Below are 27119 nucleotides of genomic sequence, written 5' to 3' on the forward strand. Positions count from 1 at the left end.
TATGTATTTATTTATTTATTTTTTAATCTTTATTTATTTTTATGTGGTGCTAAGGATTGAACCCAGTACCTCGCACATGCCTGCCCAGCGCGCTACCACTTGAGCCACAACCCCAGCCCCATCTTTTAAAATTTTATTTAGAGACAGAGTCTTGCTGAGTTGCTAAATGCCTTGCTAAATTGCTGAGGCTGGCTTTGAACTCATAATCCTCCTGCCTAGGCCTCCCAAACTGCTGGGATTACAGGCGTGTGCCACCACAACAAGCCTCAGCACAGATTTTTTTTTTTTTAAGGATCATCATCAACCTTAAAAGAGGCATCTAGAAATTACTCTCTGTCTCCTAAACCCAGCTCAGAATACTGAATATGCCAAGATGAGTACGAGTATAGAGGGAAAAAAAGGAAAAATCCAGTGGTACATGCCTGTAATCCTAGCAGCTCTGGAGGCTGAGGCAGGAGGATTGCAAGTTCAAAGCCAGCCTCAGCAGTTTAGGGAGATCCTAAGCAATGTATCAAGACCCTGTCTAGGCTGGGGATATAGCTCAGTTGGTAGAGGGCTTGCCTTGCATGCACAAGGCCCTGGGTTCAATCCCCAGCAACACACACACCAAAAAAAAAAAAAAAAAAAATCAAGACCCTGTCTAAAAATAAAAAATAAAAAGGACTGTGGATGTGGCTCAGTGGTTGAGTATCCCTGGGTTTAATCCCCAGTACAAACAAACAAAACAAAAAAACCCATGAGCTCCCAGTACATTGCCTGCCTGTGGTGAGTGTGTGGGGTGCACGAGGAGTGTGAAGTGGACAGTCCCCCGCCACGGCCCACCCTGCAGGAGCTGGGGAAAACCTGGAGGGCAAAGGCCTCTGAATGGCGAAGCTGAGCCCTGAATCTGCCAGGGTCGTGCTGATGGCCCCATCGCCCCTCCCACACACACACCCCGATGGCGAGCTGCTCCTTTCCCAGGAGGTCCTTCCCCACAGTGCCTCGCCGCCTCCCTCTGACGGTCTTACTGTATCTCTCATTGGACAACAGGCCACGGGCCAGGTCTGACTCTGCCTTCGGGCCCCAGCCCTGAGACACAAGGGCCCGCAGCCCCGGGGCACCCCGCCTGCGCCTCCTGGGGACTCCACTCCTTCCGTGGCTCCGGCGGGCTCCCTCGCCCTCTGACGCAGACACTGGCTCGTCTGTGAGGCCTGCCGAAGTCCAGGAGTTCGGGCAGCACCCTGTCCCTGCCCGTCTGAGCATCCAAGTGCCGTCAGTCCCCTGCTCCGTGCTTGGGCGGCGGATAGGGGCCGTTTTCTGCTGTGACCACCCTCCAGGAAACCCTTGACTTCTGGGATGGGGGCTGGGAGCGGGCGTGCGGCACGCCAACCCTGGGGCCGCGGGGGAAGCGGAGAACTCGCCGCGCGCAGGGACCCTCCCGGCCGCCAGGGGCCGCTGCCGCCGGCCGCCGGCCGCCGCTGCCGCCGCGCAGACGCAAAAAGGCGGAACGCACAGCTCGGCTTCCGCGCGAGGCCGGACCGCGTCCGCTGCTGTCCCGGTCCCCCAGTCGGCCGCGGCGGCGTGCGGCGGCGGCGGCGTCACCATGTACGCGGTCTACAAGCAGGCGCACCCTCCCACCGGCCTCGAGTTCGCGATGTACTGCAACTTCTTCAACAACAGCGAGCGCAACCTGGTGGTGGCCGGGACCTCGCAGCTCTACGTCTACCGCCTGAACCGCGACGCCGAGGTAGGCCCGCGCCGCCCGCGCGCCGCCGTGCTCTTGTGCGCGGCCGGCGGCGGCTGCGCCCGGAGCCGCCTGCGCGCCCGCAGAGAGGCCGCCGCCGCACCGCGCACCGTGGGGCCCGCCCGCAGCCTGCCGCGCCGCCGGAAGGCTGGCGGGCCCGTCGCGTGAGCCCTGGCCGGCCTGGCGCTGGCCATCCTCCCGCCGCGGCCTCTGGAGCCGCTGGGCTACCGGCGTGCGCCGCCGCCGGGCTGAGAGCCGCTTGGCCTGTGTTTGGAAACGGCCTCCCTGAGGCGGAGCCGGAGCACATCGCCAGCCCGCGGCGCGGGGCGGCGTCCGCGCGAGGACAGTCTACTGGCAGGACGGGGCGCCGGGCCGCGCTGGTTGCCAGAGCGACCAGGGTCCGACCGGGAAGGCTTCTCGCTCCCCCAGGAACCGGGCGCGTCCGCGTGCGCAGCGGGGCAGGCGTCGCGGCGGAGGAAACCAGGGCCCGCCACCGCAGCGGGGCGCGCAGAGGGTGGAGGAGCCACGCAAGCGTTTTGATTAGGGGCTGCCCGGGTCGAGAGGCAGGCGGCACTCACCCTCACCCTCACCCTCACCCTCTCACCCTCTCACCCTCTCACCCTCTCACCCTCTCACCCTCTCACCCTCTCACCCTCCTGGGCACCTTTCCCAGCGCAGGTGCCTTCGTGCCTGAAATATGTGCACCTCTGTTGAGGTGTGCTTGACCAAGCAAGCAAAACAGAAAAGGACGGGCTTTTCAGGTCCATCTCTGAAAGAGCCAAATAAGTATCTAAACTTAGTCTTTCTTATCTGTTGTAGTGGACTTTCACTAATTAGAAGTTATTGTATCATTATTTGGTTTTGGGTTTTTTGTTTGTTTATTTGTTTTTTGGTACTGGGGATCGAACCCATGAGTGCTTTACCACTGAGCTTCACTTCCAGCCCTATTTATTTTTTATTTTGAGACAGAGTCTTGCTAAGTAGCCCAGGCTGGTCTCAATCTGTGATCCTCCTGTCTCAGCCTCATGGATTGTTGGGATTACAGGTGTGCACTACCATGCTCACGTGCATCATTACATTTTTAAGAAATGGGTTCGGGGCTGGGGTAGTGGCTCAGTGGTAGAGCTCTTGCCCAGCATGTGTGAGGCACTGGGTTTGATCCTCAGCACCACGTAAAAATGAAGTAAAGGTATTGTGTCCACCTACAACTAAAAAATAAAAATAACCAAAGGAATGGGCTCAGACCCTACCAGAATTCATTTGTCCTTTCAGCAGATGTTTATTTAAGTGCTGCTGTGTGCAGGCATTTGGGGTGATGCTGATGCACGCTACAGTCAGAGATGTCTGCCCATGGAGCTTGCACTCTGAGGACAACAAGCCATGTACAGCCATGGAGGTGTGTGAGAGGGGGGCAGTGTCTTGGAGACTGGAGAGCAGGATGAGGGAGCGAGACCAGGGTGGGGTGCCGAATGTCTTCCGTCGGAAGGTGGGATTTGAGCAGGGGAGGAGAAGTGATGGAGAAACCTGTGGGTATCAGATGAAGAAGTTCTAAGTAGACAGAACAGTTCCAGCAGAGGTCCTGTGGCAGGAGGGCAAGTGAGGGCTGGAGGTGAGGAGAGGTGACAAGGTGGGTGGCCTCCAGTGTCCCAGGCCTCAAGTGTGGAGCTGCAGTTTTGGCAGAAGAATCATCTGACCTGACAAGTTTTCAAGGGTCACTTTGACTGCCACATTGAAGAGAAGGTGAAAGGAGGCAGGGGACCAGTTGGGAGCTGGCTGTACCATTAGTGGAGAGGCATTAGTGCCTCGGAGTGGTGTGGTGGGGGTAGAGGTAGGTGTGTGAGGGTGACCAAAAGTCTTCCCAGGTCTGTGGGCAGCAAGTCTGAAGTTTGGTGTGAGCACCTGGAGTGGTGGCCTTGCTGTTCTGTGCCCTGGAGAAGGCTGTGGGTGGATCTTGTATTAGTTACTATTTGCCATTGAACAGGTTACCCCAAAACTTAGAAGCTAAGGAAGGAGGAGTATTTCTCAGTTTCTGAGGGCCCACAGTCAGGAGCAGCTCAGCAGAGCAATTCCTGATGAGCTCCCCCCTCCACTCCTCAGCATGGGCCTCAACAGCATGACAGACTGCCAGAGTGAGGCAGGTCCTCTGAGACCAGAGCTTGGTCTCAGACACAACTGCTGTCCCTTCTGCTGTTTTGTGCTGGTCCTATTGACCAACCCTAGTACAGTGAGGGAGGGGATGCAGAGCTGTGTGTGGTGGGTGGGGCAGAGCTGCTTCAGGTGCTGGTCAGCTGATTCCTCAGCAGGTGGACGTTTAGAGCAGCAGGTAGAGATGGGAGTGGGGTCTGGGCTGGAGGCAGAGTTGGGGTCTTTAGCTTATGGGTGGCATCTGCCCATTGAAGCTGGTATAGTTACCCAGAGACAGTAAAGGACAAGGCCCTGGGCACCTCAGCTTTGCAAGGTTGAGACAGGAAGAGTTGGAGGACCGCGGCCAGGGCAGCAGGAGGAAAGGCTGGGGGTGCAGCACATGGGAGAAGGACACTAGCGCCTCAGGTGGAACAAGACGGGCTGGGGCAAGTGGGGTTGTGGCCTGACCTGGGGAGGATGGGAGGCCCTGAGAAGGAGGCTTGGTAACAGTGAACCCAGACAGCTGTCTGGAGACTCATGCAAAAGAAAGCAAAGAAATGCGTTAGTGACTGACGGGGAACGCAGGTTTTTAAAGATAGAGAAATGGCAGCTCATCTGTGCGTGGAAGGGAGCAACCCAGACTGCCCTGAAAGGCACTCAGCCCCCAGGATTGTGGTGATCCTTCCCTGTCCGTCGTTAAGAAACATGCAAAGACACCAGGTGTGGTAGTTGTTTCCTGGCCCTCTCAGGACAGCATGAGCACGAGGCAGCAGGGTTGGGTGGTGCTGGGGGGAGACTGCTGTGTGCACGCTTGCTGCCCAGGAGGGACAGCCTGGTCTGTCTTGTGCACACACCCGTGGGTTGGGTTTGCACAGGACACAGCAGCAGCAGGTGGTCTTGTCTCTCTCTATCCTTTCCACTCCGCCTCCAAGTGGCCACGCCAGTTTTCCTGGCAGTGTGGTGACCTCAGGGTAGTCAGCCTTCTTTCAGGAATTCAGGGCCTCAGAGCACCAAGGTGAAAGGTGCCAGTCATCCCAAGAGCTAGGCCAGCAGGGCACGGTGTGCTGACCACCACACCTGTTCTTCAGAGCAGACCCCACCCAGGCCCATAAGTGGCTGTCTTGAGTCTGTCCCTGGAGTCTAGTGTAAGTGCAGCCTTGCCAGTCCTGCCACAGTGGGCACCCTGAGCTGGCATGGAGGACTCGGGGCTGGCTTCTTTCCTTTTGTCTTCTCTCTCGAGCTCACACCATCTTCCTGCTTCAGCCTCCTGAGAGCTGGGACTACAGGCAAGCACCTCTGTGCCTGTCTCTCTGTGCTTCAGGGCCTATCTCCCCCCGCCCCCGTACTGAGTATTGAACCCAAAGCAAGTGCTCACCACTGAGCTACATTCTCAGCATCCCCCCACACTTTGTTTTTAAACTTAAAAAAATTTTTGAGGTACGACAACCCTGAGGTCACCACACTAAGTTGCCCAGGCTGGCCTCAAACCTGCCTTAGCTCCCTGAGGGTTAGGTTTTGGGCGTGGCCACCTTGCCTCATTTCCAGCCTTCGAGCCTCCTGGTAGCTGCAGTACCTTGGCTCCGACTGGAGGCGCGAGTGTAGCCTACGCTGTGCCTGGAGCAGCACCCTCAGGTTCACATCTGTGGATGCCCAGCTGGGCAGGTTTGGGGCAGAAGATGGGTGTGGGCAGCAGGGGGCTTGGCCTCTGGGGAAGAGCCCTGAGACCAGGCTTGGGGGCATGGGTGCATGAGTGAGAGGTGGACAGGCCAGGGAGGCTGCACAGCCATCTCCAGGGTCCTTGGTGGCAGGGCTCAGCCCTGAGTGAACTTTTCCTGTCCTTCCTCAGGGCTTGTCTCTGGATGAGGAGAGGCAGGCATGTATGTGGCCCCTCACTGCCTTCTCTTCCTACCCCTCCAGGCCCTGACCAAGAATGACAGGAGCACAGGTAAGTACAGGGGTGGCCACCCTGGGCATGTGGTTAGCCAGGGCATCACCCAGCTTTGACCTGCTGGCCCTCTCCCAGAGGGGAAGGCCCACCGCGAGAAGCTGGAGCTGGTGGCCTCCTTCTCCTTCTTTGGCAACGTCATGTCCATGGCCAGCGTGCAGCTGGCAGGAGCCAAGCGTGACGCCCTACTGCTCAGCTTCAAGGATGCTAAGGTGAGGGGTAGAGGGTGGTAGAGGGTGGTAGGCCCGGGGTGGGGGATGGAGGGGGCAGGGCTACACAGGGGCCTGCTGGTACCCCCAGGGTGCATGGGGGCAGGCCATAGTTCTGACCTTCTGCCCCCAGCTGTCGGTGGTGGAGTATGACCCCGGCACCCACGATCTGAAGACCCTGTCCTTGCACTACTTTGAGGAGCCTGAGCTTCGGGTAGGCCACATCGAGGCACCCCGGCCAGCCCAGCTACTCCCTCCCTCCTTCTACCCCCAGTGCTGCCCGTGAGGTCTCCTGGCTAATGTCCCTCTGCCCCCAGGACGGCTTTGTGCAGAACGTGCACACACCTCGAGTGCGGGTGGACCCCGACGGGCGCTGTGCAGCCATGCTCATCTACGGCACCCGGCTGGTGGTGCTGCCCTTCCGCAGGGAGAGCCTGGCCGAGGAGCATGAGGGGCTTGTGGGTGAGGGGTGAGCACTGGGGTCACGGCTGGGTCTGAGAGGCGTGGAGCTTGGTTCCCCTCTGTGTGGCCCACCCTGACGTCCCTGTGCCCCCAGGCAGAGGTCCAGCTTCCTGCCTAGCTATATCATCGATGTGCGGGCCCTGGACGAGAAGCTGCTCAACATCATTGACCTGCAGTTCCTGCATGGCTATTACGAGCCCACCCTGCTCATCCTGTTCGAGCCCAACCAGACATGGCCCGGGTGAGGCCCAGGGATGCCCTCTTTGCTGTGGTCCCAGCTGCCTGGGCAGAGGGGACAGGGACGTGTAGCTCCCGCAGAGGGTGGAAGTGGGACCCCAGCCTTGGGGGGTGCTGCGAGTCCAGCTGACCCACCTACTACTCCAGGCGGGTGGCAGTGCGACAGGACACCTGTTCCATTGTGGCCATCTCACTGAACATCACGCAGAAGGTCCACCCTGTCATCTGGTCCCTCACCAGCCTGCCTTTTGACTGCACCCAGGCCCTGGCTGTGCCCAAGCCCATAGGTGAGGAGGGCCCAGCAGTACCCAGTGGTCCTGGGGGGGAGCAGTGAGCCTGCCTACCAGCCCGTGTCTGTCCCCAGGTGGGGTCGTGGTCTTCGCTGTCAACTCGCTGCTGTACCTGAACCAGAGTGTCCCCCCATATGGCGTGGCTCTCAACAGCCTCACTATGGGCACCACTGCCTTCCCACTGCGTAAGTGTAGCTGACTATTAGTGGGTGGGGCTGTGGGTGGGGCAGGGCCTCCAGCCAGCTTGACACCTTCCTCACAGGCACTCAGGAGGGCGTACGGATCACCCTGGACTGCGCCCAGGCCGCCTTCATTTCCTATGACAAGATGGTCATTTCCCTCAAGGGTGGCGAGATGTGAGCCCCTGGCCCTGTCTGCCCTGAGACCCCCACATCCCCTCCCCTGCTCATTCAGCACCCCCCACCCCTGCCCTCCAACATCCTTCATCCCCAGCCCTACTCAGCAGCCCGCCCCGCCCACAGCTATGTGCTGACACTCGTCACAGACGGCATGCGCAGCGTCCGTGCCTTCCACTTTGACAAGGCAGCCGCCAGTGTCCTCACCACCAGTGTGAGTAGGGGCAGGGGTGGGGGTCTTGCACTGGGTCCAGGTCTGGCCTCCTCTCATCCACACGCCCGCCCTCAGATGGTCACCATGGAGCCTGGGTACCTGTTCCTGGGCTCGCGCCTGGGCAATTCCCTCCTCCTCAAGTACACAGAGAAGCTGCAGGAGCCCCCAGCCAGTGCTGTCCGCGAGGCTGCTGACAAGGTGGGTGCTCATGGTGGTGCCCAGGTGCTTGGCCCCCTCCCCTTGGTGTAAAGCAGCCTGGAAATGCTGTTCACCTCTGTCTCCTGCCTCACAGGAAGAGCCTCCCTCCAAGAAGAAGCGGGTGGACCCCACAGTGGGCTGGTCAGGTGAGAGCTGGACCGGTTGGGTGGGGTGGCTCTGGGAGCCAGGGCAAGGCTCAGGTGGGCTGTGTGCGCTACAGGGGGCAAGTCCGTGCCACAGGACGAGGTGGACGAGATTGAAGTGTACGGCAGTGAGGCCCAGTCAGGCACACAGCTGGCCACCTACTCCTTTGAGGTGAGACTGGGGACAGCCGTGGATGCCCGCCCCCTCCCACCACCTGACTGCCACTGTGTCTGCAGGTGTGTGACAGCATGCTCAACATCGGACCCTGCGCCAATGCTGCTGTGGGCGAGCCCGCCTTCCTCTCCGAAGAGGTGCCTGGGGCCTGGGCTTGGGTTGGGGGCAGGAGCGGGGTTGGGGCAGCATCTTTACCCCGACCTGTGCAGTTTCAGAACAGCCCTGAGCCAGACCTGGAGATTGTGGTTTGCTCCGGCTACGGGAAGAACGGGGCCCTATCGGTGCTGCAGGTGTGTAGGGCAGGGGGGGGTGGGCACCTGCTGGCAGCACCTGAGTAGGCTGACCCCATCCCACCCTATCTTCATTCCAGAAGAGTATCCGGCCCCAGGTAGTGACAACCTTTGAACTTCCTGGCTGCTATGACATGTGGACAGTCATTGCCCCTGTGCGCAAGGAGGAGGTAGGTGGGACCCTAGGTGATAGTGACTGTGGCGGCCTGAGGGCACCTGGATCCGGTGGTCATAGCCATCACAGCTCTCTGTCCTCCCTGTCCTTGGCCCTTGCAGGAGGAGGCACCTAAGGCAGAGGGCCCAGAGCAGGAGCCGAGCACCCCTGAAGCAGAAGATGATGGCCGAAGACATGGCTTCCTCATTCTGAGCCGGGAAGACTCAACAATGGTGAAGGGCGGGGTCTGGATGTGGGCGTCTGGGGTTCCCCGGGGAAGGGCACAACTCACTACGTTACCTACAGATCCTTCAGACTGGCCAGGAGATCATGGAACTGGACACCAGTGGCTTTGCCACACAGGGCCCCACGGTTTTTGCTGGAAACATTGGGGACAATCGCTACATTGTCCAAGTGTCACCACTGGGCATCCGTTTGCTAGAAGGAGGTAGGTGGGCAAGTGTAGGGAAGCGCGTCCTGGGGAGTATGCTGCATTGGCCACCCTGTGCTGACCACCCTGTGCCCACAGTGAATCAGCTGCACTTCATCCCTGTGGACCTGGGTGCCCCCATCGTGCAGTGCGCTGTGGCCGACCCCTATGTGGTCATCATGAGCGCCGAGGGCCATGTTACCATGTTCCTGCTCAAGAGTGATTCGTATGGTGGCCGCCACCACCGCCTGGCACTGCACAAGCCCCCACTGCACCATGTAGGCCTCACCCTCTGTGTCTGCTATCCCTGCCTATGATCCCCTATCCCCACTGCCCCCGACCTACACTGGGCTTTGTCTCTCCCTGCAGCAGTCCAAGGTGATCACACTCTGCCTGTATCGTGATGTCAGCGGCATGTTCACCACCGAGAGCCGCCTGAGTGGGGCCCGTGATGAGATGGGGGGCCGCAGCGGTTCAGAGGCCGAGGGACTGGGCTCAGAGACCAGGTGTGCAGGGGGCCAGGGTGCAGGAGACCTGGGTCTCTGTGGCAGATTGAGACATGTCTGTGTCTTCAGCCCTACAGTGGATGACGAGGAGGAGATGCTCTATGGGGACTCAGGCTCCCTCTTCAGCCCCAGCAAAGAGGAGGCCCGGAGGAGCAGCCAGCCCCCTGCTGACCGAGACCCTGCACCCTTTCGGGCAGAGCCCACCCACTGGTGCCTGCTGGTGCGAGAGAACGGCACCATGGAGGTAGGTGCACCTATGTGGCTCAGCAGCCCTGGCAGCATGGCAGGCCCTATGGTCACTGACTGCTGTCCCCCACCAGATCTACCAGCTTCCAGACTGGCGGCTGGTGTTCCTGGTGAAGAACTTCCCTGTGGGGCAGCGGGTCCTGGTGGACAGCTCCTTTGGACAGCCTACCACGCAGGGTGAGGCCCGCAAGGAAGAGGCCACGCGCCAGGGCGAGCTGCCCCTGGTCAAGGAGGTGCTGCTGGTTGCTCTGGGGAGTCGCCAGAGCAGGCCCTACCTGCTGGTGAGCCCTTTGGTGCCTGCCCAGAGGCTGGGACCTGCCCTCACAGCCCAGCCCATTCCTCCACTCTGTCCTCGGGGCCCAGCCCCACCTCGTGGCCCACCCTGCCTCACTTCCAGGTGCATGTGGACCAGGAGCTGCTTATCTATGAGGCTTTTCCCCATGACTCTCAGCTTGGCCAGGGCAATCTCAAAGTTCGCTTCAAGAAGGTGCAGCTGCTAGACCCTTTTGGGGTGGGTTGGGAGGGGTCCAGGCTACAGGGTCTGAAGGGCCTGGCATTCGTCAACACCTTCACCAGGTCCCCCACAACATCAATTTCCGTGAAAAGAAGGCAAAACCCTCCAAGAAGAAGGCAGAAGGTGGCAGTGTGGAGGAGGGGTCTGGGGCCCGGGGACGCGTGGCACGTTTCCGCTACTTCGAGGACATTTATGGCTATTCTGGGGTAGGCAGGCAGCTTTGTTTGGGCTTGGGGGTAGGGGAACAGGACCTTGCCCACATGTTCTCACAGTGTCTGTCTCCAGGTGTTCATCTGTGGCCCCTCACCCCACTGGCTCCTAGTGACTGGCCGGGGGGCTCTGCGGCTGCACCCCATGGGCATCGATGGCCCCATCGACTCCTTCGCCCCATTCCACAATGTCAATTGTCCCCGAGGCTTTCTGTATTTCAACAGACAGGTAGGAAGGTTAACTCTGGCCGCACCACAAGCACTGATACTGCCCTGGCAAAGCTAGGCGCTAGGGACAGGAGGGCTCCTCAGCTGCAGCACATCCCAGAGGACCAGGGATGACTATCTAGAGGAGGGTAGGGCCCAGGAGGTGGGATCTGGGGCTTAATGCCGGGCCATCTGGAGGCTGGAGCAGTTGGCAGTGGAGGCCTGGCTGATGGGGCATACCCTGAAAGCCCTTGCCTCATCTGTGACACCCACGTGGCAGCAATGACCACCTGAGTCACTGACAGACTCTGGTGTTGAGTGCTTCCAAGGGGCTAATGCCCTCAGGACTGGACAGAAGCTGAGGCTGGGGCTGGCAGGGTCTCCCTCTGCCTGTGTTCTGCAGTCCCTGGCATGGCCAGTCTCAGTCATGTGGCTTTTAGTCTCTAGTGTCCCCTGGGCTTGGACTCCCATGCCCTGTGCTGTATTCCCCAGCCAGAAGGATGGACAGGAGCCTACTGATAGAAGGCCTGGGGACTGACGACCAAGGCTACAGCTCTTCCAGACCTTCCCCAGACTTGGTGACCCTAGCCAGGCAGTGGGGAGGCCTGCAGCCCTAGGCCTTGCTATTTCCACCCACCCCAGGGTGAGCTGCGGATCAGTGTCCTGCCTGCCTACTTGTCCTACGATGCCCCATGGCCCGTCAGGAAGATCCCACTGCGCTGCACGGCTCACTATGTGGCTTACCATGTGGAGTCCAAGGTCTGTCCCCTCCCCCAGCACTCCCTCCCCCAGGCACCCCAGGCGTGTGACACCATTCAACTCCTAGGTGTATGCCGTGGCCACCAGCACCAATACACCCTGCACCCGCATCCCGCGCATGACTGGTGAGGAAAAGGAGTTTGAGGCCATTGAGAGAGGTATGTGCCACCAGGGGTGGGGTGGACCATGCCCAGGGCTGGCTACGACCACTGCCTCCTTGTCCCTGCAGATGACAGGTACATCCACCCCCAACAGGAGGCCTTCTCCATCCAGCTCATCTCCCCAGTCAGCTGGGAGGCCATTCCCAATGCCAGGTGATGTTGGGCCCAGTGGGGGCTTCTGGGTGCCAGCAGGGCAGGACTAGGGTGTCCTGATGCAGCCTGTCCTTGTGCAGAATTGAGCTGGAGGAATGGGAACACGTCACATGCATGAAGACAGTGTCGCTGCGCAGTGAGGAGACTGTGTCGGGCCTCAAGGGCTATGTGGCTGCTGGGACCTGCCTCATGCAGGGAGAGGAGGTCACGTGCCGCGGGCGGGTAAGCAGCTGCCAGGTGGGGACAGGCGGCCCTTGGCAGCCTGTCTGCCATCCCCACATGTTCCCTTGCCCTGCCAGATCCTCATCATGGACGTGATTGAGGTGGTGCCCGAACCTGGCCAGCCCCTGACCAAGAACAAGTTCAAGGTCCTATACGAAAAGGAACAGAAGGGGCCTGTGACCGCCCTGTGCCACTGCAATGGTCACCTGGTGTCAGCCATTGGCCAGAAGGTACACAGCTACTCCTCCCTGCTGTGTTTCTGCCTGCTCACCCTGCCCACTCCACTGACCCTTCTGCCCCCTAGATCTTCCTGTGGAGCCTGCGGGCCAGTGAGCTGACGGGCATGGCCTTCATCGACACCCAGCTGTACATCCACCAGATGATCAGCGTCAAGAACTTCATCTTAGCTGCAGATGTCATGAAGAGCATCTCACTGCTGCGCTACCAAGAAGAGAGCAAGACGCTGAGCCTGGTGTCCCGGGTACTTCATGTGGTCTTGGGGTACAGGTGAGAGTCATACTCGGACTCCTCCTGACACCTTCTGCTCTGCTCCCTGACAACAGGATGCCAAGCCTCTGGAGGTGTACAGTGTGGACTTCATGGTGGACAATGCCCAGCTGGGCTTTTTGGGTGAGTAGGGTCTTGGGGGAGTGTCACCCTGGGGGTGGCTGGAGCTGACTCTGGGTCTTTGCTCCCTAGTGTCTGACCGAGACCGCAACCTCATGGTGTACATGTACCTGCCAGAAGGTCAGTGGCTCCCTCCCTCACTTGTTTTCTTCAATGTTTTTTAGTAGTTGATGGACCTTTATTTATTTGTATGTGGTGCTGAGAATCGAACCCAGTGCATCACACATGCTAGACAAGCTATCACTGAGCCACAACCCCAGCCCTCCCTCCCTCACTTCTACTCCGGCTGGGTATTGGGCACTGGGTGGGCAGTGATCTGAGTTCTTCTGTCCTAGCCAAGGAGAGCTTTGGGGGCATGCGCCTGCTGCGCAGGGCAGATTTCCACGTGGGTGCCCACGTGAACACGTTCTGGAGAACGCCATGCAGGGGGGCCACTGAGGGGCCCAGCAAGAAGTCGGTGGTATGGGAGAACAAGCACATCACGTGGTTTGGTGAGTGGGGTGGGGTAACTGAGCTCACTGCCCCCTCGAGCCACACTGGATGAGTAGGGGGTTGACCTCGCTCACACTTCCCCCCCATCCCCAGCCACACTAGATGGCGGCATCGGGCTCCTGCTGCCCATGCAGGAGAAGACCTACCGGAGGCTGCTGATGCTGCAGAACGCACTGACCACCATGTTGCCCCACCATGCTGGCCTCAACCCCCGTGCCTTCCGGTGAGCACCCACCATCCTCAGGGCTCTGCCTACCCTCCCAGGTTGCCCTGACCCCCCACACCCCCTCCCCAGGATGTTGCATGTGGACCGGCGCATCCTACAGAACGCAGTGCGCAACGTGCTTGACGGAGAGCTGCTCAACCGCTACCTGTACCTCAGCACTATGGAGCGTGGGGAGCTGGCCAAGAAGATTGGCACGACCCCAGACATTGTGAGTTGGCCTGCTTTCCCCCGCCCGTCCTGTCCCTGCCCTGCTGAGCCCTGCCCTGACGGCTTTCACCCTACAGATCCTTGATGACCTGCTGGAGACTGACCGTGTCACCGCCCACTTCTAAGCATGTGGATGACACCCTGCCCCCGCACACTGCCTCCCCCCACCTTTTGTACAAAACAAGGAAAACAAATTGTTTGAGACGAGTGTGTGGTCATTGCTGGTCAGGGCCCCACAATGCTTCCCCTGCTTCAGGCCATGACTGCCCCATGCCCCACAGTGTGAGGTGGCCGACTGCCTGATGTCAGTGGGCCAGGGCTAAGAGCAGCTGTGTGGTCATCCTGGCCCTGGGGATCTATGTCTCCAGGTACTGGTAGAGCTCCTCGGCCTGAGGCACAAGGCCCAGGTAGACGAGAACACGAACCAGGAGGGCGGTGAGCCGCATGGCCAGGGTCTCCAACCTACGGGAGGGTGTAGAGTAGGGGGTCAAAGATTGGTTGTCAGAAGGCCCAGGCCCACCACCCAACCAGTACCACATGTCCACTCACCTCAGAGCCACCTCAAATTTGAACATCTCCCAGGCAACCTTCATGTGGCGCAGGAGGCCAGTGCCGTAGATACCCGGGTATGCTGCACCCACCAGGCGGCTCCAGCCTCTGACCGCACTGTGTCGGACACAGGCATCAGCCCACGGGCCTCATCCACCCCCAGGGAACCCCCTCGGTCACTAACCTCTTGGCCATGAGGAAGTAGCGGTCCACAGGGGTGCCAAGAGCCACATTGATGGCACGGACCGTGTTGATGTTGCGCAGCACAAGCAGCATGGACCGAGGCAGTGCCCGGAGCACCTGCATGATGGCCTCGAAGTGGCTGCGGGCCATGTCTTGCATGTAGGCCACCTCCTCCTGGCTGGGCAGGTGGGAGTGCCACAGCTGCCCTAGGCGCACGGGCCGCTGCATGAGCATCTCAGAGAACAGCAAGTAGTCTGTGGAGGCAGGGCCTGAGCTGGGCTGTGTCCGGCTAGCACCGCCCAACCTGGGGCTGCACCTGCCCTTACCTTTTACACCAAGTGCAGCTGCGTGCTCCTTCATCGCAGCCTGGTCCCTCAGGATGATGGTGCGCCACAGCTGGCACAGCGCTGACCGGTCCCTGTGGGAGGGTCTGGCTGTGAGCCCCACGTCTCGGGGCAGGAAAGGCCAGGCCACAGGGAGAGGGTCCCACGTGCCCACAGCTCACTTCTCGTCCAGGAACTGGTAGAGCCCGTGGTCCAGCAGCACCAGCTCTGCCTTGCCGTCCAGGCCTCTCCGCACCAGAACTACAGACAAGAGTATGTCGCTGAGGCCACCATCGCCAGGGTGGCAGACACAGCATGTCAATCCAGGCCACCCACCAAGACGTCTCCCAGGTCCTACCATTGCCAGGGTGGGGATCGGAGTGGATGAAGCCTGTGTAGAATATCTGCTCAGCAAAAGCCTGGATCAGCTTCTCTGCTACCTGGGGAGGGGGCAGGATGTGCAGCAGACCCGGCAGCACCCCCACCCCACCCCCTGACTAGGTGCGCAGCACTCACGTCCCGCACTGCCAGCCCCTGGCTCTCGATGGCCTTCACGTCGTTGACCTTGCAGCCCTCACAGAAGTCGGCTGTTAGCACACGCTGTGGGAGGGCAGGAGGCTGAGCGCAAGAGGCCATGCCGCCACACCCCCAGGACCATCCCAGCCCACCTTGCTGCACTTGTCCCAGTGCACTCGGGGGACGGTGACATAGGGGAAGTGCTTCAGCTCCTGTGCACAGCGCTCGGCGTTGTGGCCCTCATTCTCAAAGTCCAGTTCCTGGGCCAGGGTCCCCTTTAGGTCCTGGGGCCATACGTGGGCGGTTGGTGACGGTGGAGGCCAGCTCCCGCCCACTGCCTGGCCTGCTCTGAGTAGCATTACCTGCAGGACCCAGCTGAAGCTGAAGCTGGGATGCATGAGCCCCACGAGCCGCAGCAGGAGCTCCAGCGTGTGCACGTCCCCATCAAAGCGGTCCTGCAGGTCAATGTACTGCACCTGCAGCAGGCAGAGGCACACTGAGGACCCAGGGTTGCCACCAAGCCCGAAGCCCACCTGGCACAGGGTGGTGGCCCCAGTACCTTCACAGCCACAGCAGTGCCATCGTGCAGCTTGGCACGGTGCACCTGAGCCAGGCTGGCTGCAGCCACTGGCTGGTAGTCAAACTCCTGGAAGATCTCAAGGGGCAGTGCCTGGAAGTCTTCTAGGAACAGCTCATCAACCTGGGAGGAGCCAGCACTTGGAGCTGCAGGGGGGCACTACTGCACCCCCTTCCCTCCTCTGTAAGGCCTTACCTCTTGGAGGCCCCGAGTGAGGGCCCGGTCCTCTAGTACACGCAGTGTCCGGATGTACTCTGGTGGCAGCAGGTGGTTGAAGGAGCATAGTCCCTGGCCCAGCTTCACATAGAGGCCACCATTGCGGATGGCCCCTGCCACCAGGGCATCAGCTGCTCGCTGGTGACAAGCAGACATCACCTCCACGTACCTCGGGCTGTTCTGACCATAGACGTGGAGGGGAGGATGGGGGCAGGCAGCCACCTCCTCAGTCCCCAAGGCACCCACCACCTCCAGTGTGCCCCCTGCATGCCCAGGGCAGGGGGACAAACCTCTTCCACCCCTCGCAGGATGACATTTGTGCACCACCAGTAGTCCAGGGAGATGTACAGGCCAATCCCCAGGGACCTGCGGGCAGAGGAGGCCTTAGCCCCTGAAGGTAGGCTATGAGGTGGAGTCCAGTGCTGGTTCCTCTTCTCAGAGCCCTGTCAGGCTCGACCTCACCCCCGCCAACCCCATGCCAAGGGAGAGATGGAGCCAGGACCCAGTCTACAGGACTCAGGTCCTAGTCAGCTAGTTAGTGCCTGCTGGTCAGTCTCAGTCCCAGGTCTCACAAGGCCACTCTCACTCCTGACTGTTAGCACCCACAGAAACCCAGGGAAGGGGGAGGTAGATAGTGGGGACGGGGCAAAAACATGCACCAATCGGGAAGGCCTCTTGTCACCACCAAAAGGAGGAGGAGGGGTCTCCAAGACTAAGAGAAGCAAGGTCACTGCTCCTCTGAGAATGGAGCCCAAGGGTGGGGATCCTGGAGAGCTGGTCGGTCTGGACACTGCAGCACACGGGGGCTCAGAACTAAAAGGTGGGTGGTCTGACCCCGGCTAACAGCTGGGAGGAGAAGAATCCCTTCCATTCTGGGATATAGGTCCCTCACCATGGGAGTGGCAAGGTGAGGCCTTGCCCTGCACCTGCTAAGCTGTCCTCCACAGCTGGACCGTCCCACAGGGGGAACCTCTGCCACGAGGGGCTTGGGTGGCCAGCAGAGTGGGCATGGAGAGGACTGCTCAGCTCCCTGGGACTCCAGGAGGCCCCTTCCCCCTTGAGCAATGCAGACCTGAAGCCTTCAGGTGGCCTCAGTATCCCACTAACGCAGAGGGAGACAGAATGGCTCTGCTGGGAACGGGAGGCATCCACGTGAGCACGTGGCCTTCTAACCAACGAGGAACGCAGCCACAGGCACATGGGAGTGGTGCCTGTGCACACCCGATCCCGGCTGTGCACCTCGCAAGGCAAGGCCTGCTTGCATCAGGAGTGGCTCCAACCATCCCACCCCAAACTGACCCCAGGGCTGGGCAGGGAAAGACTGGAGAGCCTGATACATCCAGCAGTGCCAGGAAGGGGCAGAAGGCTCAGGAAAGAAACCCTAACCCTAACCCTAACCCTTACCATTGCCCTTTTTATTTTGAGACAGGGTCTCACTGAGTGGCTTAGGCCCTCTCTAAATTGCTGAGGCTGGTTTTGAACTTGTGATCCTCCTGCCTCAGCCTCCCCAGCTAGGATTATAGGAGTATGCCGCCACACCTGGCACATAGAGCGTGCTCAACTTTGCTGTTTTAATTTCTTCAAAATAAAATGTTGGAGAAGTTAGACATGGGGCACACACCTATAATCCCAGCAAATTGAAAGGGTGAGACAGGAGGATCACAAGTTCTAGGCCAGCCTCAGCAACTTAGCAGGGCCTTAAGCAACTCAGTGAGACCCTGTCTCTAAATAAAATACAAAATAGGGCTGGGATGTGGCTCAGGGGTCGAGTGCCCCCAAGTTCAATCCCTAATACCCCCCCCAAAAAAATGATACTTATAGTAACACATTAATAAAGCAAATCTCTCAGTCTAGATGGTATAAATAAACCAATGGATTCATAACTGGCAGAGAGCTCCCTTACAAGAGATGCCAGCAATATATGTTGAGGGAATGACTAAATTAGAAGAACCACCTTCTGACCACCGTAAACAATTTACCCAAATAATAGTGTCAGCGAGTGACAGTGTGGCGCACAGGGGAGGAAGGGCAGCTGGAAGGCATGTTGGCACTACCACAAAACACCAGGAGCCAAGGCTTGCCAGTGCCCACAAGGGTCAACTTGGCAGGGCACAGATTGTCCCATGCCCTCCATTCTGCACTGAGACAGGAGAGCCTGGAAGACCATGGGTACTAGGAACAGGGCGGCTGCTGTGGCCAGCCCAGGCCTGTTTGGGAGACCAGCTCTTCTTGTGGTGGGGTGAGAAGGGAAGGTGGCAGCTGCCATCCAGCCAAGGGTCTGTGGGGCTACACCCAGTGTGAGAGGCCCTCTCTGGCAGTCCCTCATCCACGTGTGGCATGGCAACAATGCTTGCCACCCCCCCACAGCCAAAGACACCTGGAAGGTGGCAAGAGTCCCCACAGAACACTGCAGCCCTTCCAAGGACAGGCACAGCCCACCTGTGCCCTCCTACCTGCCAAAGCGCCCAAAGCCATCTACCACAAGCCGCATCTTCCTCTTCTCCCGGGCCTCTGCTGTGAAATAGCGGATTCCAAGGAGCAGGGGCACCCCCAACACAGTGGTGGAAAGCGTCCTCTTCCATAGCGACGAGGGACTCGAGGACCTGAGGGGCAGACAGGAGCTGCAGGGGCTACCCTCCCAAGACTGAGCCTCAATGAGGACGGCCCACAGTGATGTGGACATCAGGCAGCTCTGAGGGAAAGTCTCCCCGTGTTCAGTCCCACTGTGGCCACTGGTGTACAGTGGCTCAGCCAAGCTAAAGCAGCCTGGAGGGCCTGCACTCCATGGGACGAGGGCACCGCCCAGAGTCACAGCCACCACTACCCCTCATGATGGGTCAGTTAGGTTGTGAGCATCGGGACAGTGACTGGTAGGACACCCAAACCCAGCGGAGCTAAAGACAAGGAGAGCAAACCTCCATGCTGCTGCACTCAGGAGGCTTCTCATCCACCTGTGTCCACTGCTAGTCTGTCTGTTCCAAGGACACAGAGTGTGAGCATGCACAGATGCTGGGAGGAAGAGCTGTCCAATATGGTCCAGCCTCACTGCCCGCAGGGCCTCAGGGGCCTTTCCTTTTGCTTAGAACACACCTGCCCACCTCTCTTCTGGACGCTCCTATCTCTTGCCTGACCCCACCATGGCAGTCCCCCTGTGCACGCTCAGAACGGTTCCCTGTTTCTGTCTGAGGCAGATGGCCATGTGTCCTGACGTGCCGGCATCCGCTGGTTGTGCTGTCCTGGGTCAGGGCCCCAGTCATCTTGGGTCCCAGGCACTGCATGTGTGCAGAGGCCCCCTGCCTTGCAGCCACAACAGAAGGTCCTGCTCAGGCCCCTCGGCCTCCATTCCCCTGACACAGAACGCCTCCCTGCCTTGGGGGGCGGGGCGTGCATGTCCACGGAACGGGGGCTGCTTACCTTGCAGATGGGCCCCTGAAGTTCCTCCTGAAGAACACTGCAGGGCAAGGCCAGGGCTTCCGCCTGCCCCTCAGCAGAGCCAAGTGGAAGGGGCAGAGCTGCAACTGCAAAGAGCCACAGCAGGCTCAGCAAGGTGGCACCCAGGACAGGGTGCCTCACTCACTGGGCCACCAACCTGAAGCCAGGATGCCAGGACAAAGGAACAGGCCTAACTCCCGGAAGGAAGCATACCCCAGGCAAAGAAAGGCCAAGGTGGTATGGCTAAAAATGCCCAACTGTCAAAGTCCCCTCAGTCTCTGCAGGAAGAACTCATCATGACCTGGCCTGTCTATGCCAAGACCCACCATCACTCTTTTGGTGGCCCTGTGACCTATCAGTTACTGAGAAACACTGACCAGTGACCACAGAAAGGCAGGCCACTCACAGGCCACACAATTAGAAGTTAGTGCAGGAAGGAGAACTGACCCTTTTGAGGACTGCTGCTCTGAAGACACAAAGGCACAAGGAGCTCCCAACTCACCAGACCCCAGAGAGCCCCTCCCTGAAGGGTGAGGAGGCAGAGAAAACTGTGCACATGGTCCGGGGCCAGGCTCAGCCCAGGGGCAGCACCGCAGCTATCAGACTCACTGGCGACCTTGACCTCTCAATCTTGTTTATTCAGAGACGGGGTCTCACGCTCTAGAGCTCAAGTTACCTTCCCACCTCAGCCTCCCAAATAGCTGGACCACAGCATGTGCCACTCCATCTGGCTCCCAGGCTCATTTGAAATGTGAGATTTTAAAGATTCCTCAACTGCTAATTCTTCTAGCAAATCAGCATTTAAGGGAATAAAGCCCACAGTGTCACCGGACAGCACTGCCCTAAGAGCTGGGCCAACCAAGGAGCAGACACCCAATTGGTTTCTGGCCAAGGTGTGCAGCCATGAAAACAATTCCAAGGACTTTAAAACAACACAAAGGTCAAAGGACAAGGTTCATGACCTACTGTCCCAGGAGAACTGGCTGACCAAACCTTCTGTTCAGCAAGGCCACAAGCTATAGGCACTGATTCTCAAGAAACCAGAGGCAACAGGGGAAGCCCCAGGCAGAGGGGGTACACCTGCAGCCCATCTGACTTTACCTCATCACCCTAGATGTCTCTAGTGCCGTGACATGGCACAACCTGGAGAGGCCCAGGGAGTAGGTGCTGCAGAGATGCTCACAGCAGGAGCTAGGAATGCCTGCAGAGCAGCTGGCTCTAGGCGGTCATCCTGACCACTGCCCACCTTATCCCAGAGTCCTCTACCCCATGCCACAATGCAGGGCACACAGACAAACCAGCCCTGCCTACGACCAGGGCCAGAGCTCCATGGCCAGCCCAGAGAGCACAACGTGGAGGCACATACCACGACCTGGACAGTGGGGAACCGCCTCGTGGACAGTGTCCCCAGAGGCCCAAGGCCAGGGTGGCATGGGCATCTCTGAGGAGTGGGAAACAGGCCTGTGTGGCTGGAAAGCAGAACGTGTGCCCAGGTCCAAAAGGAAAGGGAAGGCACAGAGCAAGCTGTATTCAGCAGTACACTGTGAGGGGTCCCAAGGCCACAGGGAGGAAGTGAGAGGGAGCTGGGCTGACCCCCCACTCAGGAGCTCAGTCCAAGGAGGCAGGGGCAGTGTCCAGTCAGAAGGGACTGGAGCCAAGTGGATCGGGGCAAGATGGCCTGAAGCTGGTGCCTTGCTACCATCACACACCTGCTGCCACTCTGGCTCTCAAGGGTTCTGCTGCAACTGACCTTCCCAGCAAGACCTCCGCCCCGTGGATAAGAAGCAACATCAGCCACCAGCTGTGCCCCTGTGCTCGATAGGCACCTTCTGACCTTGAAATATAAGCAATCACAAGTGAGGGACATCCTCTAATAACGACCTGGCCCTTTCAAAAAGTAGCGTCAGCCAGGAATTGAGCACTGCTGGTATGGGCACAGGCATTAACTCTCTCTACTTCTATAAATAACTGCAACTTCTCCAAACAGAAAATTAAAACAAAAAGTCACAGGAAAAGGTGGGAAGAGCACTGCAGACAGGCACCGTGGCAAGCTCAGCAAAAGCCTCAGTCAGAAGGAGGACAAGACACCTGTAGGAAGGACATTCTGGGGACACCAGGCAAGTTGAACTGGACTCTGCAACAGATGGAGGGAATTACTAGTGATTCAGGCATGAAAAACTACCCTGGGTACGCAAGAGACTGTCCTTGCTTAGTGGATGCACATTAAAGTGTTAAGAGATTAGATGTCAAAATGTCTGTGATTTACTTTCAAATAGTCCAGTGACAACAAAGTATATTTTTTTCCAAGCAGAAAGAGAAAACAGTTAAGGCAGCATATTAATAGTGAGTAGATCTAAGCAGTAGTTATCTGGACAACTGCAACTCCCAGCAACATGGGAGGCCAAGGCAGGATTGCAAGTTCAAGGCCAACCTAGGCAACTTAGCAAGACTCTGTCTCAAAATAAAGTTCTGGGGTAGTTCAGGGGTAGAGCACCTAAATCTATCTAAAATAATAATAATAATAATAATAAATTAAGGGAAATACTTATCTCTAAAAAAATAATAACAAATTAAAGGAAATACTTTCCTGAAGAAAAGTCACAAAATATCTGCTCTAGTACTGAAAGTCCCAGCTGAGAAAGTGGTGTTTTTTGAGCTAAGGCAGCTCACACCTTGGGTGATTCTGTGCCTAGGACATTGGCACTGATGAGACTCTTCTCATTACCACTTGGGGGAAAACTTCCTCTGCACCAAGCAGGGAGAGGCCAGAGTGCTGCTCACACCAACTGTGCAGGGTCCCAGAAGCTGAGGCTGAGAATCTCAGGAAGAATCTAGAAGGCCTTTGGGGGCTGGAGTCCTGGTTCCAGCATTTAACTGGCCATCAGCCTGAGGCAAATTACTTCTCTCTCTGTCCCTCAGTTTCTCTGTCCATGAAGTGGGATCACTGAACAAACAATGTGCAACTCAAGCCCCCCAAGCTGTCTGCAAAGTCCTTGGAGCAGTGCCCAACACACCAGGCACTGTGAGAAGGTGCGTGGCAGGCAGATGGGCTTGAGACCTTGCTAGGCTCAGGATTCCCAACACAGCCCTCTAAGGCTTTTCCCCTGCGCCAAGCCCCTCACTGGTCCTCAGTGACCCTCAGCTCACCCCATCTAACAGGGCAATCCCATACCTACTTGCTGAGTTGAATTATTTATATTAGGAGTGGCAGATTCCGGCTGATTTTCAAAAGGATAAAAGGGATTTAATCCAGAAGAAAAAGGAGACTTCCAGCATGTACATACAGGTTAAATTCCAAAAATGAAGAGAGGTGTGCACTAACTGGAACAGGTCAGGAGAGGGTTGGCTGCAGTTTTCAAGGGGATGGTAAGCAAAGAAAATGGCCAAAGCTGACACAATGACTACTCTTGAGATTCAGCATTCAGAAGAGAAGGAGCCACATACATTCTAGACAATAGGCAGAGACTGGAAGAAAGGTAGAGGCTGCAGGTACCCACACCAATCAGGGACCTCTGCCCCAGGAAGGGCCAAGGCTCACACATAGCTGTCCAGGATAAAGGGCTGACCCCAGCATCACATGGCCCCCAAGGACAACACGAGGGCTGGACAGGAAGGGCCCATGTGCTGTGGGTACATTTGACTTGGAGGCAGCGGATGGGAGAGCCAGGCTGGGGGAGGGCTCACACTCCATGTCCACCAATTCTGCCTGGGAAAGGTCCCAAGCCCTTCAGGGAGGTTCAAAGAAGCCTCAGGAAGGGTTCATCTCCAAAGGAGAGTGTGCACAACCCAGTCAAGCATCAGCTACCAGCCCCTCAGGTCTTCTGGTGACCCCAGGCAATAGCAGTGTGTAGATGGCACCCTCATGCTGAAGGGGTGTTGCTGAGGAGGTAGAGCCCACCAAGTGCTGAGTTAGGGTAAGGCTAGTGTGCCTGGAGAAGCCCCCACTGAATCTGGGGAAAAAAATGGACATTTTCAAGATTGGAGAGGGGAGCTCACTTGGGACTGGCACTTAATAGACATGCTGTAAAAGTAGGTGTCACTTAAGATGGGGACTTTACATGTCCTTACTCACAAGACCTGGCAAAGCTGGGAGGAAGACCCAAATCTAACTGCTTTCTTAGCGACACAGAGGCCTCGGCATCCTGTGGTAAAATCCTCAAGCAGGGGTCCTCAAGGCCACAGTGCTCAGTACTGTTCCCAAGGTCACAGAGTCAAGCACACTGTCCCCAAAGGTTTGGAAGGAAAATAATCAAGTCACATCACTTTCATATATTAAAACACACAGTTCTTTGACAGAAAAGAACACTCATCTGAACTGTTTTACAATGAAACTGGAGGCTCTGGGTGCTTCTGGTGACTGCCCATTCTATCAAGACTCGGGTGGGCAGCTGAGGCCTAAGTGTGCAGGTCCCAGTACCTCACCAGCACGGGGCACACTGCTCTCACAGGTGAAGTCAGGAGGCTCTGGCCCCTAAGCATCACACCCAGTCACAGTTTCCTGATGTTTTCCTAGGAACCCACACTACAGTAGGAGCTCTGGCCCTGGGATCCCACCTGCAACTCCCCACCCCATCGGTGGGTCCACCCTGCTCACCATGTTCCTCTTCCTTGTTCCTCTGCATCTTGTACACCCCTCTCCCACTGTCCTTCTCCGGGCTGGCATGACAGTGAACTTAAAGCACCTGTCTCTGGCTGGACCAAGAGCAGGTCCACCTCCCAAGCAGCTCCACACTTCCAGGACTGAGTGCTGTGCTGGGGTGAGGCACACACACTTGTTAAGAGACAAAAGAGGCCGAGCGGGGGCTGTGATTGCAGCTCAGCAGTAGACACTTGCCTAGCATTTGTGAGGAACTGGATTAGATCCTCAGCATCACATAAAAATAAATTAATAAATTAATTAAAGGTCTAAAAATACAATAACATTAAGGGGGGGGGGGCAAGCACAGAACTAACCTACACAGCTCACACTAGGACCTCTGCCAAGCAATAGGCAGAAGGTCACAGCCAGGCAACAGAGGGCAAGTCCAGCCCTAGACAGGACAAAAGTGGACAAGATCTCATGCAGATGGCCCAAGAACTCCTACAAGCTCATCAGGCAATTCTACTGTCTGCCTCCTAGTGTGGGATGCCCAGGGTTCTCCAAGCAATCATCTTTGAAATTCCCATGTCAGAGGGACTCTCAGAGCCCAAAAAGTGTATGTGGGGCCAAGCCCACAGCCAGAATAATTTCCACCACACTGCACATAAACCAAACCCCACCCAGGACATAACCACCAAACCACTGGCAAAAAGGCAGAGAAGACTCGATCCCAGGACATTGTCGCGCATATCACCAGCTCCTCCCCGTTGTTGAGACCACATACTCCTACCAACTGGGACTGCTCTGGCTATACTGGTCCCAGCAGCAACCCCTCTCCTTCCAGTTTGGACAAAATGAAACTGGCTCCCTTTACCCGAGCCCTCATACTGCTTATAGGGCTTGTGTGTCCAGTCTGTCTGCAAAAAGAAACACTTGCCCAGTTTTTCTCCAATAGCTGCTGTTTCCAGTGGAAACAGAAATCTATAAAGTAGCAAAAGCAAGCTCTGAATATTACCTCTCCAATAGGTACCCAAAGTGGGTGCTATCAGGCAGAGCAGGGCTGAGTCCTCCTGTTTCTCTGCAGGTCAGAGAGCAAATTGGAGGAAAGATGAAAGGTGGCCACAGATAAGCCAGCCTGCGGCAGGAAGAAGCAACTAGGACTCTCAAAATGAGGCTTTAAAAGAAAAACTAAAAGAGGGGACTAGAACCAAGCAGCTTAACAACAGGATCCACAGCCCTATGCACCCTAACAGGAAAGAAAACCAAGAGTCAGACTGCAAAGCTGAGCCAGGAAATTGGGTCTGGTGACTAGAAATGCTCTTGTGCTCAAAGCCTGCTGGACCAAGCTGTACTCAAAGCTCAAAGCAGCTCCTACTCAGAGGCCTGTCTGCTCCCTGGGGCTGTCTGCAGGATTGGTGGCCTGGTATGTGAAGAAGCATTGCCAAAGGCCAACCCTGTCTCTGCCTGACTCTCTAACATCACTCCATCGTTGTCAGCCCAGAAAATACTCTTCTGCAACAAAGCTACCCACTGCAAGCCACGAGCTGGCAGACTTGTGGTCTTATCAGTACCTAACCTTGAAGGCCAGGCTTCCTAGAAAAGCACAAGCTCTACAGAAAACCCCAGAAAGGAACACCACACAGTGGCACTGGCCTATACTCCCAGCTCAGGAGGCTGAGGCAGGAGAGTCATGTCAACTTTGAGACCCACCTGAGCCATGTAGCAAGACCCTGTCTCAAAATCTAAAAAAACTAAAAGCGATGGGGGTATACCTCAGTATATAGAGCACTGCAGATTCGATCCCCAGTACTGCAAACAACAACAAAGAACACACAAAAAACGCTGCTGGAGAAAGGGCCGTAATCCAGGGCGCCTCCAAGGACAGAGCCATCGCCAGTGTAGAAGACGGGGGACCGGGAGGGGAGGGCCACCCTGAGTCCGTCGAGACCCACTAATTCTCTCCCTTCCCTCCAACAGAAGAGGGAACGGGTTCTCGCAGGGAGGGGACGGGTCCTGCTGCAGAGCGTCCCCCTGTCCCGGAGGACTGAGAGGACTGGGGGTGGGGCGCAAGCAGGCTGCGCCTCTCCTGGGCTGTTGTGTGGTGTCCACTCGCTCCCTCAGGGTCAGAGGGCCAGGGGCAGTCAAGGAGCACTAGGGTTGCGAGGGGCAGAGAAGGATGGCAGCGGGATGGGGAGGTGGGGGCCTGAGGGGGTCTGGAGCACTGAGGTGGGCGTCCTTGGCATGCGGGGTCTGGGTCCTGGAGCGGGGATCCGGGTGACTGGGATCTCGGGGCCTGGGGCGGGAGTCCCGGGCGGGCGGGGTCGGGTCCCGGGATGAGCGAGTCCTCACCGGCCGCCACATGCCACCGCCGCGCTTCGCTGAGCTCAGTCTCCGGCTTCCCGGCGCCCAGCAGGCCCGGCGGCAGGACGCGCGGTGCGCGTGCGCACCAGGTCCTCGAGCCCCGCCCCGGAGCTGGGCGGGGACTGTAGGCCCCACCCGTCTCGCGCTCCTCTGCGGCGCAGCAGCGTCCCCTGGCGGTCGCTGACTGCCCAGTCTCGGGCTCTGGGATCGCGCTCGCTGGCGATCCCGGCTCGGAGCCCGGAGCCTCGAGCACACCAGCGAGCTCCCTGACCCTGTCACCTGCAGCAAGGGCTGAACCAGAAGCAAGCCGGATGAGGCCTAAAGGACTTGGGGCTTCCCGAGGTCTCCTGAAATGGTCCCTGCTCAACATTCCGTGCACCTAGGATGAAATGAATCTCTTTAACTTCCTCAGGACTCGCTTTCCTCCTTACAAAATGAGGTGGTATCTCATAAACTAATATCTGCTCGTCGTCACGTGTAACCCCCAGTGTTCACTTGCACCGAACCCGTGACACTTGGCAGCACCCAGGCGCTGCCTTGGATGGAGCCAGAAGAGCCCCTCCCTCTCTTGCAGAAGCCTTGCCTCCTGCCGGTTTCCCCGACTCTCCCCGCTCCCTGCTTTGGCAGTGCTGGCTGCTGCCCCTCTCAACAACTCCCCTGGGTCTCTGCATCTCTGGCTGGGTGCTCCTATGGCCTGGCCACCTTGCTGTGGCCGCTGTGTTCTTCAAGGCACCTTAAGCACCTGTTCCTTTTTTGCACACTGCCTTCTGGAACAATTGGAGACTCAAGGGATCTCATATCAGGGAAGCAGAGGCCTTGGGCCAGAGGGCAGCAGTGCTTCTCACAGGACCACCTCCTCTGGCCCTGGCCCTGGACAGATCCATGACGAGAACTCTGTAATCTA

General features: G+C 57.9%; 2 protein-coding genes across 5 annotated transcripts; one reads left to right on the forward strand and one right to left on the reverse strand.

Moving 5' to 3' along the window:
• The first annotated feature begins 1516 nt into the window (after positions 1-1516).
• Cpsf1 (cleavage and polyadenylation specific factor 1) lies at positions 1517-13681 on the forward strand. Of its 2 annotated transcripts, none has more exons than XM_027951598.3 (37): positions 1517-1726; positions 5765-5792; positions 5871-6004; positions 6135-6215; positions 6319-6470; positions 6558-6704; positions 6848-6987; positions 7065-7175; positions 7253-7346; positions 7473-7560; positions 7636-7758; positions 7853-7904; positions 7979-8073; positions 8139-8213; positions 8286-8366; positions 8447-8536; positions 8643-8753; positions 8827-8968; positions 9050-9228; positions 9320-9456; positions 9526-9700; positions 9777-9983; positions 10100-10189; positions 10279-10422; positions 10502-10654; positions 11275-11391; positions 11459-11549; positions 11621-11705; positions 11786-11927; positions 12005-12157; positions 12232-12408; positions 12491-12557; positions 12627-12674; positions 12890-13045; positions 13140-13269; positions 13342-13480; positions 13557-13681. In XM_027951598.3, exons 1-37 carry the CDS (start codon positions 1583-1585, stop codon positions 13602-13604), a joined length of 4326 nt encoding a protein of 1441 aa, XP_027807399.1. In that variant the 5' UTR covers positions 1517-1582; the 3' UTR covers positions 13605-13681. The 2 variants fall into 2 exon arrangements, with proteins under 2 accessions (XP_027807399.1, XP_027807407.1); XM_027951606.3 differs by having other exon boundaries at positions 1653-1726; positions 5694-5792.
• On the reverse strand, positions 13674-26281 carry Adck5 (aarF domain containing kinase 5). Of its 3 annotated transcripts, XM_071602032.1 has the most exons (16): positions 26204-26221; positions 23870-24027; positions 19258-19361; positions 18297-18446; positions 16134-16209; positions 15823-16023; positions 15610-15750; positions 15413-15526; positions 15203-15334; positions 15051-15134; positions 14893-14974; positions 14717-14795; positions 14538-14629; positions 14213-14465; positions 14029-14145; positions 13674-13941 (listed from the first exon to the last, which is right to left on the reverse strand). In XM_071602032.1, the coding sequence occupies exons 2-16, from the start codon at positions 23936-23938 to the stop codon at positions 13836-13838; spliced, it is 1800 nt and encodes a 599-aa protein (XP_071458133.1). In that variant the 5' UTR covers positions 23939-24027; positions 26204-26221; the 3' UTR covers positions 13674-13835. The 3 variants fall into 3 exon arrangements, with proteins under 3 accessions (XP_071458133.1, XP_027807592.2, XP_027807600.2); XM_027951791.3 differs by lacking the exon at positions 23870-24027 and having other exon boundaries at positions 26204-26281; XM_027951799.3 differs by lacking the exons at positions 19258-19361; positions 23870-24027; positions 26204-26221 and having other exon boundaries at positions 15823-16018; positions 18297-18412.
• Positions 26282-27119: the final 838 nt, after the last annotated feature.

This window comes from Marmota flaviventris, chromosome 15, assembly GCF_047511675.1.
Source record: "Marmota flaviventris isolate mMarFla1 chromosome 15, mMarFla1.hap1, whole genome shotgun sequence".
NCBI classification, from domain to species: domain Eukaryota; kingdom Metazoa; phylum Chordata; class Mammalia; order Rodentia; family Sciuridae; genus Marmota; species Marmota flaviventris.